The 13,185-nt window shown below is 46.8% G+C and overlaps 1 protein-coding gene and 1 long non-coding RNA gene across 7 annotated transcripts; one reads left to right on the top strand and one right to left on the bottom strand.

Moving 5' to 3' along the window:
* Window positions 1–762: 762 nt before the first annotated feature.
* On the bottom strand, window positions 763–1,577 carry LOC136525293 (uncharacterized). Its single transcript, XR_010776481.1, has 2 exons — window positions 1,367–1,577; window positions 763–1,302 (listed from the first exon to the last, which is right to left on the bottom strand). It is a non-coding gene; the product is annotated as an uncharacterized lncRNA (long non-coding RNA).
* A 662-nt stretch (window positions 1,578–2,239) lies between these two features.
* Window positions 2,240–12,452, top strand: LOC136528280 (uncharacterized). 6 transcript variants are annotated; one of them, XM_066521217.1, is made up of 13 exons: window positions 2,240–2,506; window positions 2,714–3,770; window positions 4,743–5,065; window positions 5,149–5,259; window positions 9,686–9,948; window positions 10,025–10,221; window positions 10,300–10,666; window positions 10,753–10,881; window positions 10,962–11,167; window positions 11,238–11,530; window positions 11,616–11,708; window positions 11,795–12,139; window positions 12,233–12,452. In XM_066521217.1, exons 2-3 carry the CDS (start codon window positions 2,720–2,722, stop codon window positions 5,060–5,062), a joined length of 1,371 nt encoding a protein of 456 aa, XP_066377314.1. In that variant the 5' UTR covers window positions 2,240–2,506; window positions 2,714–2,719; the 3' UTR covers window positions 5,063–5,065; window positions 5,149–5,259; window positions 9,686–9,948; window positions 10,025–10,221; window positions 10,300–10,666; window positions 10,753–10,881; window positions 10,962–11,167; window positions 11,238–11,530; window positions 11,616–11,708; window positions 11,795–12,139; window positions 12,233–12,452. The 6 variants fall into 6 exon arrangements, with proteins under 6 accessions (XP_066377314.1, XP_066377319.1, XP_066377317.1 ...); XM_066521222.1 differs by having other exon boundaries at window positions 2,714–5,065; window positions 11,238–11,314; window positions 11,389–11,530; XM_066521220.1 differs by having other exon boundaries at window positions 2,714–5,065.
* The last annotated feature ends 733 nt before the right edge of the window (window positions 12,453–13,185 follow it).

The raw sequence follows: 13,185 nt of genomic DNA, 5'->3' as shown, positions 1-13,185 counted from the left end.
TGAACACACAGAACAATTGAATTTTTCTATCATTATATTTCCGTGTGTATTTTTCTGAGGGTACACCGTCAGAAAAATATTTTTCTGACGGTATTTGCATTTTTCTGTGTGTTTTCGCATACACAGAAGAATGCGAGTTTCCAGTAGTGGGAGGAGGCTGGCCGGCCAGACGCTGGGGATGGTCGTGGGGCGGCTTTTGGGTTCTGGCGGCATAGGGGGGCGGTCGGGCCAGGCCAGTGCGGGGGGGGGGGGGCGTCTATGGCCGGAGCATGCCATGGAGGAAGGATGCGGCGGAGTTCGGGCATGGAGACGGTGGAGGACGAGGCGGGTGGTGGGGGCGGTAGGGGCGAGGGCGAGGACGACGCCGACGCCACAGAGGCCAAGGTCGAGGGTGCCGAAGCCAGGCACAACGCCGGTGGAGGACGAGGCGTAGACAAGCAGCGCCGTGCGAGTGCGGCAGAAATAATACATCACACGTATCATATAACACAAATAAGAATGAACGGGACAGTATATACAGATCTACTAACGAACATGCTAATCACCGCTCCTATGGACGGATTCATAGCACATATAACTGAATATACAGATCTACTAACGAACATGCTGACCTGCTCGAAGTACTCCCTCCGTTTTAAAAAAGAAGGACGTTACGTGATGCGTGAGTCAAAATTTTTCAACTTTAACTAGGTTTGTAGAAAATACGTGCAACATTTATACCTCCAAATAAGTTTATTATGAAAGTATATTCAACAATCTATATAATGATATTAATTATGTATTATAAATATTAATATTCTTTTATATATAAAAGGTCAAAGTTAAAGAAAAGTTGACTTCTGGGGAACTGAGAATAACATATATTTTAGGACAGACAGATAGAGTAGTCCATCTAGACTCACCAGCCGTTATCACTTAACACCAAGCTTAGACATGATGACCTGCTTTAAGTAATTGATCTAGGCTAGATGCATGAGGAAGAGAGGCACACGTCACCCGGGCGAGGCTTGGCACGACATCCGGTGCTGCCCCCGCATGGCCGGTGGCCGCATGTGCAGGGCCAGACGACGCGCCCTTCTGCGACAAGGCTTGGGGACGGATTGGGCGCAGAGCACTAGATCAGGCGAAGTCGTTGCCCTTTCTCTTCTGGAGCCACGGCCTTGCTCTCGTAAACGCCGCCGCGCCCTTGGGCTCCACCAGCGCCGCCGCCCTCGACTCATCTCCGATGAGCGCAGACGCCGTCGTCTCGCCAGACGACGACCTCACCCTCTCTCTTCATTGATTATGGATACTGTCAAGAATCTACAGAAAAGTTTCTAGCTGTCCCCAATGTCCCAAATTTTTTTTCTATAGGATGTGAACATACCAAAACCACTGGCCATATCACCGTACCGACGATGGAGATTCGTAGCAAAGGCAGCGGCGACGGAGAGATAGATGTTATACTTGTCTCCAAAAGCTCCGCTTGTATTAGCGTTTTCTCACTAATTTCTCTCTAGCTAGCTATGCAGAGGCCGGCAAATGGTATCTCTCTCATATATAGTCATAGCTATCTCTCAAAGAAAAAAGAAAACAATTAAAAGTAGTGGCCACCATCAGCATATATGTCTTCTCTAGCTTAGCTACGACCAGTGGTTTGTTAGTTTCTCGTCTTTTATCTTCTCCATCCAAGTGTCATTATCAATAACATAATTTCATTGATTATTTTCAAAGGAAAATTCTTTATTTTTTCCTCTTCGATGAGACGAGGTTACAACTTTCTCGGCCGGTCGGCCCAATCTGCTTTGTTGGTTAACGGGCCTAATGGATACGTGGGCTCAACAGCTGGGCCACATCAAAGCCCTGGTGGGTCTGCTTCTTACCCATCCAAAATCCCAGCCCATTACTCATGCAAACTGAACAAATTACTTCCTCCGTTGCAAAATCCCGGTTGGCCCGATCTGCTTTGTTGGTTCACGGGCCTAATCAGTACATGGGCTCAAACACAGTTGGGCCACCTCACGGCCCTGGTGGTCTGCTTCTATCCCGTCCAAAATCCCAGCCATTCATGCAAACTGAACAAACTAGTACCTCCGATCAGCACTATACACGGGCGAAGCCACGTTGAGAGCGCTGGATGCCCAGGCAACCCCCACTGGCCCAAGCCCACGTCGCAGGTTGCTTCCAGGAGAAGGATGCCAATGAATCTCCACGCACGCACGGCTGCCTCCACCGGAATTTTCGCTGTGGCCGCACGCACGCCTGACGCAGCGAGCCAGCGACGCAACTACGCAAGGGCAGCTGGGCAGGGGCGGCAAGGCACCGACGCCGCCATGCCGGCGACGATCCCTGCTGCAACAGCCTGACGTCATATCGTCGTCATCTCGTCATGTGGTCTTGATCCCTGTCGTCATCTCATCGAGCCGAGCTGAGCGCCCGATGGCCGCGGCAACAGCTGATGTGAGGGCGCTCACCCTCATGGCCTCTCTAGCTCTCTCTGTTCTGGACTTCTGCTCCAAAAGAAAAGGCAAGGAATCAAACTCTCAATATATTTATCTTGTATTTCAATTAAGTTAAGCCTCACATCCGATTTCGATTCTTCCTGGTTATATGTTGAAATTGAGTAGGTTGCAGTTTAGGGTTAGTGATTAATTGGGGTTTTCTCTTTTTTAGTATATGCATATACATTTATGATAGTATGGATCTGCAATTTGATTATGCTTGCACATTATAGGTAATCATGGAGAGGTTTTATAAACGGAAAGCTCCAGACACAGACACCGTCAACAATAACAGAAATTCATGTCTAGATGATCTCAATTGGGAAGTGGAGATTAAATATGATCCAGGCTTGAGAAAACAAATTGATGCTTACCATCCTAACCATAGAGAAAAGGTCAGAAGAAAATATTTGGAAAATGGACCTTGCCAGCCTCGCAAATGTAATTTTCCTGTTTCAGATATTGAAGACAAGCCGAGAAGATTTATCCCGGAATGGTTTGATGAGTTTGGAAGTTGGCTTGAATATAGTGAGTCAAAGGACAGAGCATATTGCTTTTGTTGTTTTTTATTCAGAGAAAAGAAGGATGCAGGATATGAATCATTTATAGTTAATGGTTGGAATGGTTATCATAGGAAAGGAAGGCTAAAGTCACATGTTGGTGATGTTGGTGGCTTACACTATAATGCAATGAAGAAGTGTGATGATTTCTTACAAAGAAGGCAACACATAGATGTTGCTTACAATCAGATAAGTGAGACTGCAAAGAAGGCTTATTTTACTCGGTTGAATGGATCCATTGATACTGCTAGGCTATTGTTGAAGCAAGGATTGCCTTTTCGTGGTCATGATGAGTCACTAGAATCCAACAATAAAGGGAACTTCAAGGAGTTTTATGATTGCTTAGCACAACATGATCTAGAGTTACGCAAAGCGGTGAGTACAAATGCTGCAGCTAATAGTTGTTTGCTAGCTCCTGAAATTCAAAGGGACATTGTTGAATGTTTTGCAAATGAGATTGTACACTCTATCCTTGAAGAACTGGGCAATGATGTGTTTTGCTTGCTAGTTGATGAGTCAAGAGATGTTTCTTGCAAAGAACAAATGGCTGTGGTCTTGAGGTATGTTGACAAATGTGGGATCGTGAAAGAGAGGTTTGTTGGCGTTGTGCATGTGACTGAAACGACTTCTTCCCACCTGAAGTCATCTATTGATTCTTTACTTGCAAAGTTTAAACTAAGCTTAAAGCAAGTTCGAGGCCAAGGATATGATGGTGCTAGCAATATGCGAGGTGAGTTCAATGGCTTGCAATCATTGATCATGAGAGAAAGTAGGACAGCTTATTATGTGCATTGCTTTGCTCACCAACTTCAATTAGTCATTGTGGCAGACATGAGAAAACATAAGGGCATAAGCAATTTCTTAAGCATGATTTCTATCTTATTAAATGTGGTGGGTGGATCAGCTAAGAGACGGGATATGATTAGAGATATTAATCATGAACAAGTGACAAAGGCATTAGGTTGTGGGCAACTTGAGACTAGGACAGGGTTAAATCAAGAGCAATGCCTTCAAAGACCCGGAGATACTCGTTGGAGTTCTCATTACAAAACTTTCAAAAGTTTAGTCAACATGTTTCCTACAATAGTTGAAGTGCTAAAAGTTGTTGAAAATAATGACAGAGATTGGAAAAATAGAGATCATGCATCAAATCTTCTAGAATACTTCAAATCATTTGACTTTGCCTTTTATTTGCATCTCATGTTGACTACATTAACTGCCACAAATGCCTTGTCATTAGCATTGCAACGCAAGGATCAAGACATTGTAAATGTCATTGGATGTGTGAAATCAACTAGACTCCATTTGAATAATCTTAGAAGAGATGGGTGGGACAAATTATTAGATGAAGTGAATGAGTTTTGTGACATGCATGAAATTGACCGAGTGGAAATGGAAGATGCCTATGTTGATCCCCGACAACCTAGAAAAAAATCAGGAATTACATACAAGCATCACTATGAAGTGGATTGCTTTAATGATGTTATTGATTGGCTAGTTCAAGAGCTTGATAGCCGCTTTAGTGAGACAAGCTCTCAATTGCTTGTTTGCTCGGCCGCTTTTGACCCAAGGGATCGATTTCATGCTTTTGATATGGAGACTTTGATGAGCTTAGCAAAACTATATCCTGATGATTTTAGTACTGATGATTTGAGAGACCTTAGTCATTACCTTTGCCTTTACATTGCCGATGTGCGAGAAGATGCTAGATTCTCCAACATCAACACTATTGGTGAGCTCTCTCAAAAAATGGTTGAGACAGGGAAACATCGTTGTTATCCATTGGTCTATCGACTTTTGAAGCTTGTACTAGTACTGCCTGTCGCTACTGCAACAGTTGAGAGATGCTTTTCTGGAATGAAGATTGTCAAAACAAGCTTGTCTAATCGCATGGGTGATCAACACTTGAGTCATAGACTTATTTGCTATCTAGAGAAAGAAGAAATGAAGAAAGTTAGCAACGAGGCTGTGGTTCATCGTTTCATGACCATGGAAGGAAAAGGGCGTAAATATGATCTCTGATAGGTAATGCAATGTATCTACTTTTAATCGATAGTTCTACAATTTATTTGCTAAATAATTGACCTATTTGTTTTCTTTCCTTTTAGGCTAGTGGGATCTTCATCATGGTCTTCTGGATCACATATTTTGCTATATGGGGCTTGTTTTGTTCATGATTTTGGCATTCTATCAATGAATACACTTCTTTTTGTTAAACGGTGAGTGTTATGTTTCGACCAAATTCTCATCTCTATTGCTAGAAGTCGAATTTGATATTAAAATCTGGTAGCTGTACATTAGTTATGCTATTTTTGATTGAACATCATATCGATCAGTGTAGTTATGAATTAAGAGGTGCACCCCCCATCATTTTGCTCTAGCTTCGCCGCTGGCACTATATTCGTATTATTTGATTTGATTTGCATACCAAAACTCAAGCTGATGTGAGAAAAGTTGATAATTATCTTATACATTAACACGATGAGCCATTATTACTCATGATCGTCCGGGAAGTCGACCATCTGCTCGACCAAGGCCTGGCCGAGGTTGGCGCGGTTGGCGACCTCGACGGCGTCGTTCCACAGCACACGCTTCAGCGCGCCGTCCTCGTACGACACCCGCTGCCAGCAGTCGCCCGCCGCGTCCATCACCCGGCCGGCGCACTCCAGGTAGTCGAACGGCGCCTGGAAGTCGCGGGGGCTGTACTCCTCGACGACGGCGCGGCACGCCGGGAGGACCACTGCCACGGTCCCGTAGTCCATCACGCAGTACCGGAGCGAGTACTCCGTGTCCCTGTCCTTGCTCCCCCTGCCGCCGGACGACCGGAGCGCGCTGCGCGCCTTGGCGCCGGCGCTCGCGGCGGCGGTGCTGGCCAGATCCATGGCCACCACCCACTAGCGCCAGCTCCCGCGTGTCGTTCGCCGCCGCGCTCCGGTTGTCCGACCGCAGCGTCGTCTCGCAGAACTCCTTGGTCAGAGCCGTCAGCCCGAGCCCGCGGTAGTGGTGCGCCTCGTGCCCCTTCGCCTTCTCGCACGCCGTCGCCACCAGGTCGCCGTCGTCGTGCCGTTGTTGGTCATGGCAGACACCGGCGGCGTCGGTGGTGAGGCAGGGTGCCGCCGCCGCGCAGATGCCGAGGAGCACCACGGCGAGCGTGGTGGTGAGGAACGCCATGGCCATCGATCGAGCTGCCATTGTATAGCTAGTAGCTTGGATCAATTGGTGAGTGCAGATTTATTTGTAGGGCTAGCTAAGCTTTGAGAACTAGTAATAGCTAGCACTAGCTATACTAGTAGTAGTGCGTATTAATTAATTACTTAATAATTAATTAGTGTGAAACATGTAATAAACATGGTGACGGTTCATCGGTATATCCAAACAGGAGGCCGATTCACGCGCATTAGTGTCAAATGTTGGATTAAAAAATAACTGCTACTCCACCCATTCAAAATTATATATGTTCATTTAAACTTTTCTAACTTTTAACAAGACTATATAAAATTGCACCAGACATCTATGGCATCAAATTAGTTCCATTAATTTAGACATAAAATATGTCTTGATAATGGTGTATTGGTACCTGGTATTGTAGATATTAAACTATTTTAAAAAACCTAGTAAAAATTTGAGAAAATTGATTTGAACAAAACTGAAGTGACGGATAGTTTGGAACACTAGGAGTAAATAATGACAGGCAGAGGTGCAACCATGATGCTAATTGGGTTGAAAATAAATAATTAATGGTAATGCTACAAACAGGACGTCCTTGTTTATTCTCATCCATTCATCGCTTTCTTATCTGCTTCCACTGCGTTAACGTTCTTCTCTGCTCTGTTTCCCCTAAGCAACACAGCCAGATCCTTAGGCCTAGCTGCTCGTGAAGACGAGGAGGTACCTAGAGGTGGTTCACATAAGCCTAGAGATGTCCCTTGCGGTAGAAGGCGTATGCGAGGCGGAAACATGGCACCCGCACCGCGCCCACCCAATCTCCGCGTCACCGCCGCCAGTGCCGCCCCAACCCGGGCCTCGGTGCTACGCCGTCGAGCTCCGCATTGCCGACGAGCTCCACGTCGTTGGCTAGCACATCAGTGGCCTCCATGCGCCAACCACCTGCCTTCTGCGCACAACGCGCGCTCGTGCTGCCCCCATACCCGCCCTCTGTGCACCACCGCCCAACTCCTCGTTGTTGGTGAGCTCCGCGCCGCCGCCGAGCACACCGGTGACCTCCACGCACCGACGAGCCTCCATTTTGCGAAGCAACAAGGAGATGTTTGCGCTAAAAGAGCATGTTGCAAACGTATGTTTTTGAGTGTTTCAGGTGCTTCACAGGTATATTGCAAGTGTTTTATATCGATGTTGCAAAATTAGATTGGGATGTTGCATATGTTACAATGGTTGTACACGTATGTTGCAAAGGTCTGTTACCAATGTTTCATCTGTGTTAACGGACGTATGCTACAAATGTTTTTATTTGAATGTTGCATATGTTTCACACATATGTTGCATATATTTTATCTGGATGTTGCGTATGTTTGCAAAGGTTTTCAAATGTTTTCAGGTGTTTTTTTTCAAGTGTTTCAGAAGCATGTTGCAAGTGTGTGTTTCAAATGTTTTAGTTGTTTTTCGAACATATGTTGCAAGTGTTTTATCCAAATGTTGAATATGTTGTTGTGGCAACATATATATTGCAAACATATGTTTCAAATATTTCAACTGTTTTAGACGTATGTTGCATCAAGTCCTACATGTTGTAAGTGTTTCATGAGGCACAGGCGGTATCCACGGGGCGAGCGAGCGCAGGGGGTGCAGCAGGGCGAGGAGGGGCAGGCGCGCAGCATGGCGCGGGCGAGCAACAGTAGGGCAGCAGGGCGCGGCGAGCATGCATGCTCCTATGCGCGTCTGTCAGTGGGGCAACCAGAGGGAGTGCATGGGAGACAGTCACCCGACGTGGGAACCGTCGTAGAGGTAGGGGCGCTGGAGCGTTGCCGTTTTCTGTCGATCCGTTTTGGCCGCTACCGGGCCCAGCTGACAGTCGAGGGGGGGGTGCTCTGCTGGCTGTTCGGACGCACGTCCGCAAGTGTGCAAGGGCGAGTGCGCCGCGTGGGCCGCACGACGAGCATGCGCTGGGCTGAGTGGTGGGTGCGTTGCGGGTGTCCGGATGCGCGCTTCTGTACGGACGTCCGGACGCTAGTAAGCCCCAATAAAAGTCCGAGGCCGGCCATCAACAGCTTCAGAGAAGAAAGCCATTAGCCATATGAACGGGCCCTCACAAGCGTAGCTCAGATGCAGCAAAGCAAACTGAATGATCTGCATATATTTCTTTGTTTTTCAAAAGCGTGCATTGGCACGTGCTTCATTAATAAGGAGAAATAAGCGCCCTGTTCGTTTGAACTTGTTTGGCTGATAAGCCATGGCTGAAAGTACTGTTACCTGATTTAGCGTGAGAGAAAAATATTGTTCGTTGACTGAAAAAATACGACTTATAAGCCAAACAAGCTCAAGCGATTCGTACCACGCTCAGGACTGCAACACGGTGAGATATCGTTAGCTATCAAGAAAGACAGACACAATGCACCGCTACCAGGAGCTGTAAAGGCGCACTTAGGAAACTAGTGTTGCGACTAAAGCTTACCGGTAGCTATTTTTTTTTAATTTTAACACTTTTTGATAACTAATTTTAAATCTAATACTATAAGTTTTTTTTAAAAACTAACACTTTTAACCGCGCCTATTGCCCTGGCGTGGCCAAATGCCTGTGCCGCGCCATGCATGGTGGTGCGGAAGAGGTCTGACGTGGCGACGACCGGTTTCGGTGACCGTTGACGTGGCAGCTCTTGCCGCGCCACCGATCTTGACGTGGCAGTACCGCGCCCTGATCCATGGCGCGGCAGAGCTGAATAAATACTGTGTGGCCGGCCGCCCGCTCGCCTACCGCCAGCGCCCGCACTCGCCCATCCGCCGCCAGCGCCGCCAGCCGTCGCGCAGCGCCTGGCGCCAGCGCCCGCCCGACCACGCCTTGCCCGGCCACTCCCGCCATGCAGCGCCTGCGCCGGCCGCTCCACGAACGTCGGCGCGTCAAGGCCGCCCGCTCCTAAGGTACCTCCTCTCAATTTTATATATTTTTTGCTTATTATTGATTTAGGATAATTAGTGATTTAGGATAGTTAGTAATTTAGGATAGTTAGGGTTGATTTCATATTTTTTTATTATTATTGATTTAGGATAATTAGTGATTTAGGATAGTTAGTAATTTAGGATAGTTAGGGTTTTATGATTGGTATTGATTTATGATAGTTAGTGATTTAGGATAGTTAGGTTAGTGAATTTGTTTGTGATTTACGTATGTTTGAGGTTGTGTGTTCTAGTATAGTTAGGATTTTGGGTTTAGGGATTGTTTATGCATTTATTATTTAGTTTATAGTTAGTTATTTAGTTAGGGATTTTGGGTATAGATACTAGTTTACTCTAAACCCAAAAGGATTTAGGTATTTTAGGGATTGATTATGTATTTATTATCTAGTATAGTTAGGATTTTGGGTTTAGGGATTTAGGATAGTTAGGTTAGTGATTTGTTTGTGAACTTACTAATGTTAATTTAAATTTTGTTAATTTGAATACTCTAACGCTTTGTTTATCAATTTGTAACAGGATGGCTCCTCCCACGCAGCACCTATTGTACCCTATTCTTGAGGTGGAGTACGACGACCAGCACCGAGCACACATCTTAAGCGACAATGACGCAGAGTTGTCCTTGCCTCCTTTGAGGCCCCGCACACACACCAGGGCGCACCAGTGGGACGAGCGTTATGCGCCGTACATACGGCGTGCTGGCTTTATGGAGCTTGTCCGTGTTGTCAACCACGGTCTTCCGCCTCTTGACCTAGCACTACTTACTGCAGCTGTAGACATGTGTGAGTGCATTCTTTGTACGTAAACTTTTTTCTAATAAATTTGAGACAACTAACAGTCGTTTTATTCTTATAATAGGTGGAGGCCTGAGACCCACACGTTCCACCTACCTTGTGGCGAGATGACCTTGACGTTGTAGGACGTGAAGGCTATTTTAGGCCTTTGGTTGGGGGGCTTCCAGTGATAGGGATAGTTGACAACGATCACTGGAGGGAGCTGGTGGCTCAGTTTACTAGCTTTCTTCCACCGGACGACGATGCTTCCAAGAAAAATAAGTGAGTAATTCAAGCCTATTTAATACTTGCATTGCTTTCCTGCAGCCATGGGGTCTCATTTTCTTTGGTCAATTTCAGGAAAAGTTTCGGGGTTTCATCGTCCTAGATCATGGAACGCTTTGATTACTTGGACCCACAGGCTGAGGAGGCTCTGATTGACAGGTTCGCTTATGTGTGGCTCTGGCACTTTCTTGGTGCTTTCCTCTTCCCAGACGCCTCGGGCAACACGATCAGCTGGATGTTCCTTGACATAGTACGACAGCCGTGGGAGAACATAGCGGCGTACAGCTAGGGCAGCGCAGTCCTGGCATGGACGTATCGACAGCTATGCGTTGCCTGCCGTCGCACCTCAGGATATACGAACCTTGGGGGTTGCTCGTACCTACTTCAGGTGTGGTGTTGGGAACAATGGCCCGTTGGGAGGCCCCTTAATAATGGTTTACCGGTAAGTACTTCGGTTCACTATATTTTTGGAGGCAGTTACATATGAATTCATTATTAATGGCTAATTCATTATCGTGTTCAATGCAGCGATGGAACGGGCAGGATACACTCCCTATAGCTCTGTATATCTGGACGAAAGCAGAGTTAGTTAGAGGGAATGCGAGGCACAAGTACACGGAGTACATGGACGGTCTCGACGTCCTGACACAGCACCAGGTTACGCTCTCTTTACTATTATACATGTGTCTTGTTCGATGTACACTATATCACAACCTAACTCAATTACGAAATTCCAGGTGCATTGGTGTCCTTAGGATTCTCCGGAGCTCCAGGACTATCTCAGTCCTGTCACTAGGGACAAGTCAAACGAGTATCGTTGTGACGTCCCTCTTATTTTCTTCCATGTGGTCGAGATTCACTTACCCATCTGGGTCTGCAGATAGTTTAGGAAAATGACAGGCTGCCCACCACCGCTTTACTCCACCAACCAAGAATTGCACGGGTACGTTATCGATTAATAACAATGCTACAATCCAGAGGTGTGTGGTACAACTAACATCGTTTTATTGCAGGTATGACCGCAGGAAGAGGTACAAGACCAAGGATTGGCGCGTGACACAGCTCGCACATCCATTTGTGGCAGAACATGGTACGATATCCGGTCCATGCGGGTCCTCCACACGATCAGCACACCTTCAACGAGTACCTGTGGTGGCTTCACAGGTCTACGAGGACACATATCAAGCCCCCGTACACTGACGTGGCGATTGACGAGGACTCGGAGAAAGATGTCATCGAAGATGTGTACGACGTTACCACTAGGGAGAACACACAGCTGGAGAGAGCCCCGCTTCAAAGATACATGGTAATATACTTGAATGGTACAATTTGTTATCCTTTTGGTATTAAGTATGTGTACTAAAACTGTCCAACTGCATTTATGTACCCAGGCGACACAATTGTCAAGGCTGTCCAACGAAGCAGCGTTCCGACTTCACGAGTCTAGAGGTCAGGGGCCAGGCGTTCTCGTGGCTTTTGTGGAGGTAACATAAACTTGTCCGTTCCGAAAATATTTCTTTAGTATATATGCGTTTGGGTAATGCACTAACTTTAACGTCTATTTATGCAGAAGGTGAAGAAGAGCTGCAGAAAGCTAGCTCAGAAGCTGAGCTGCATAGACACTCCTTATGAGGAACCGCCACTCCCCCGCGCGGTCGGGTGGCACGTCTTCAGCCTCTTTGAGGACACCAGCCGGCTCTTCTCAGCCGATGACTTCGGCGCGGTCGGGTGCCACTTCCGCGGTGCGTACACCACCACATCATAGCACTGGGAATGACCCTGCAACCGAGGACGACGATGACGACGACCCCCGGGCTTCCACAGACAGCACGACCAGTGGGACGATTGGCCGCAGCACGAGATCGGCATGTCTCAGCTAGGTGGTGCCCCGCTTGGTACCCAAGGAGCCTCACAGGTACTATCAAAGATAGTCTATTTAAATACATAGGCTCCATGAACTAACGATCATAAAGAATTATAAGTAATCGAGCGTATCATATACTTGCAGGGTACGAGCCATACGCACCGTCGACACGACCATACCAACGTTGGCTACACTTCCAATTTGTTACCAATAAATCCGAAGAGACAGAGGCGTCCGAGGGATCCTTACACTCCTGGGTCTTAGTTTGTTAGGTCAAATGAATATTAACGTCCGAAACTTGCGGGGTTATTTGGTTATGTTATGTCAAACTTATGTCAAAACAATAAAAATGTTAGATGGCAGCTTGTCAACTTACGCACAGACTTCATTTATCTGTTTCATATTCGTTTCTTTGCGTCGCGGCAGCACTGCCGACAAGATTAAGTACCAACTAGTTCGGGAACCGGCAGTCCCGGCGTATCTCGACGCCGGTGGCAATTTTTCATAATCGATTAGTTAAATTGGTGGTTAACCGTATTATGAAAGACGAAAAACAAATCATTGGCTTATTAAATTCTCTATTCGGCCATGAAAAAAATTCAATAAAAGACAAACAAATCTACTATTAATTTTACGTCAAGCAATACTTAGAATAACTCCCACTATCGACGCGACGCGTTCAGATTAAACCGTTCAGGTACCGCCGGCCAGGCGGGCTTGCTGCTCGGACAGGCGGGACTGGGCGCGGTATTTATTCGGCTCTGCCGTGCCACGGATCAGGGCGCGGCACTGCCGCGCCAAGGTCGGTGGCGCGGCAAGAACTGCCACGTCAACGGTCACCGAAACCGGTCGTCGCCACGTCAGACCTTTGCCGCGCCACCATGCATGGCGCGGCACAGGCATTTGGCCACGCCAGGGCAATAGACGCGGCCAAAAGTGTTAGTTAAAAAAAACTTACAGTGTTAGATTTAAAATTAGTTATCAAAAAGTGTTAAAATTTTAAAAAAAATCCGGGTAGCGCCTGCTAGGAACCCTGGGCGGCCAGCGACGCAAGACTCCCAAAGCCGGCGGCAATCCAGGAGTCCGCGTCCATGATC

Source organism: Miscanthus floridulus, chromosome 19 (genome assembly GCF_019320115.1).
Source record: "Miscanthus floridulus cultivar M001 chromosome 19, ASM1932011v1, whole genome shotgun sequence".
NCBI lineage: Eukaryota > Viridiplantae > Streptophyta > Magnoliopsida > Poales > Poaceae > Miscanthus > Miscanthus floridulus.
This window is presented reverse-complemented; position numbering and strand designations above follow the sequence as displayed.

Coding starts and splice junctions, on each gene's coding strand:
- LOC136528280 (XM_066521222.1), top strand. CDS start 2,720: ATGGAGAGGTTTTATAAACGGAAAGCTCCAGACACAGACACCGTCAAC.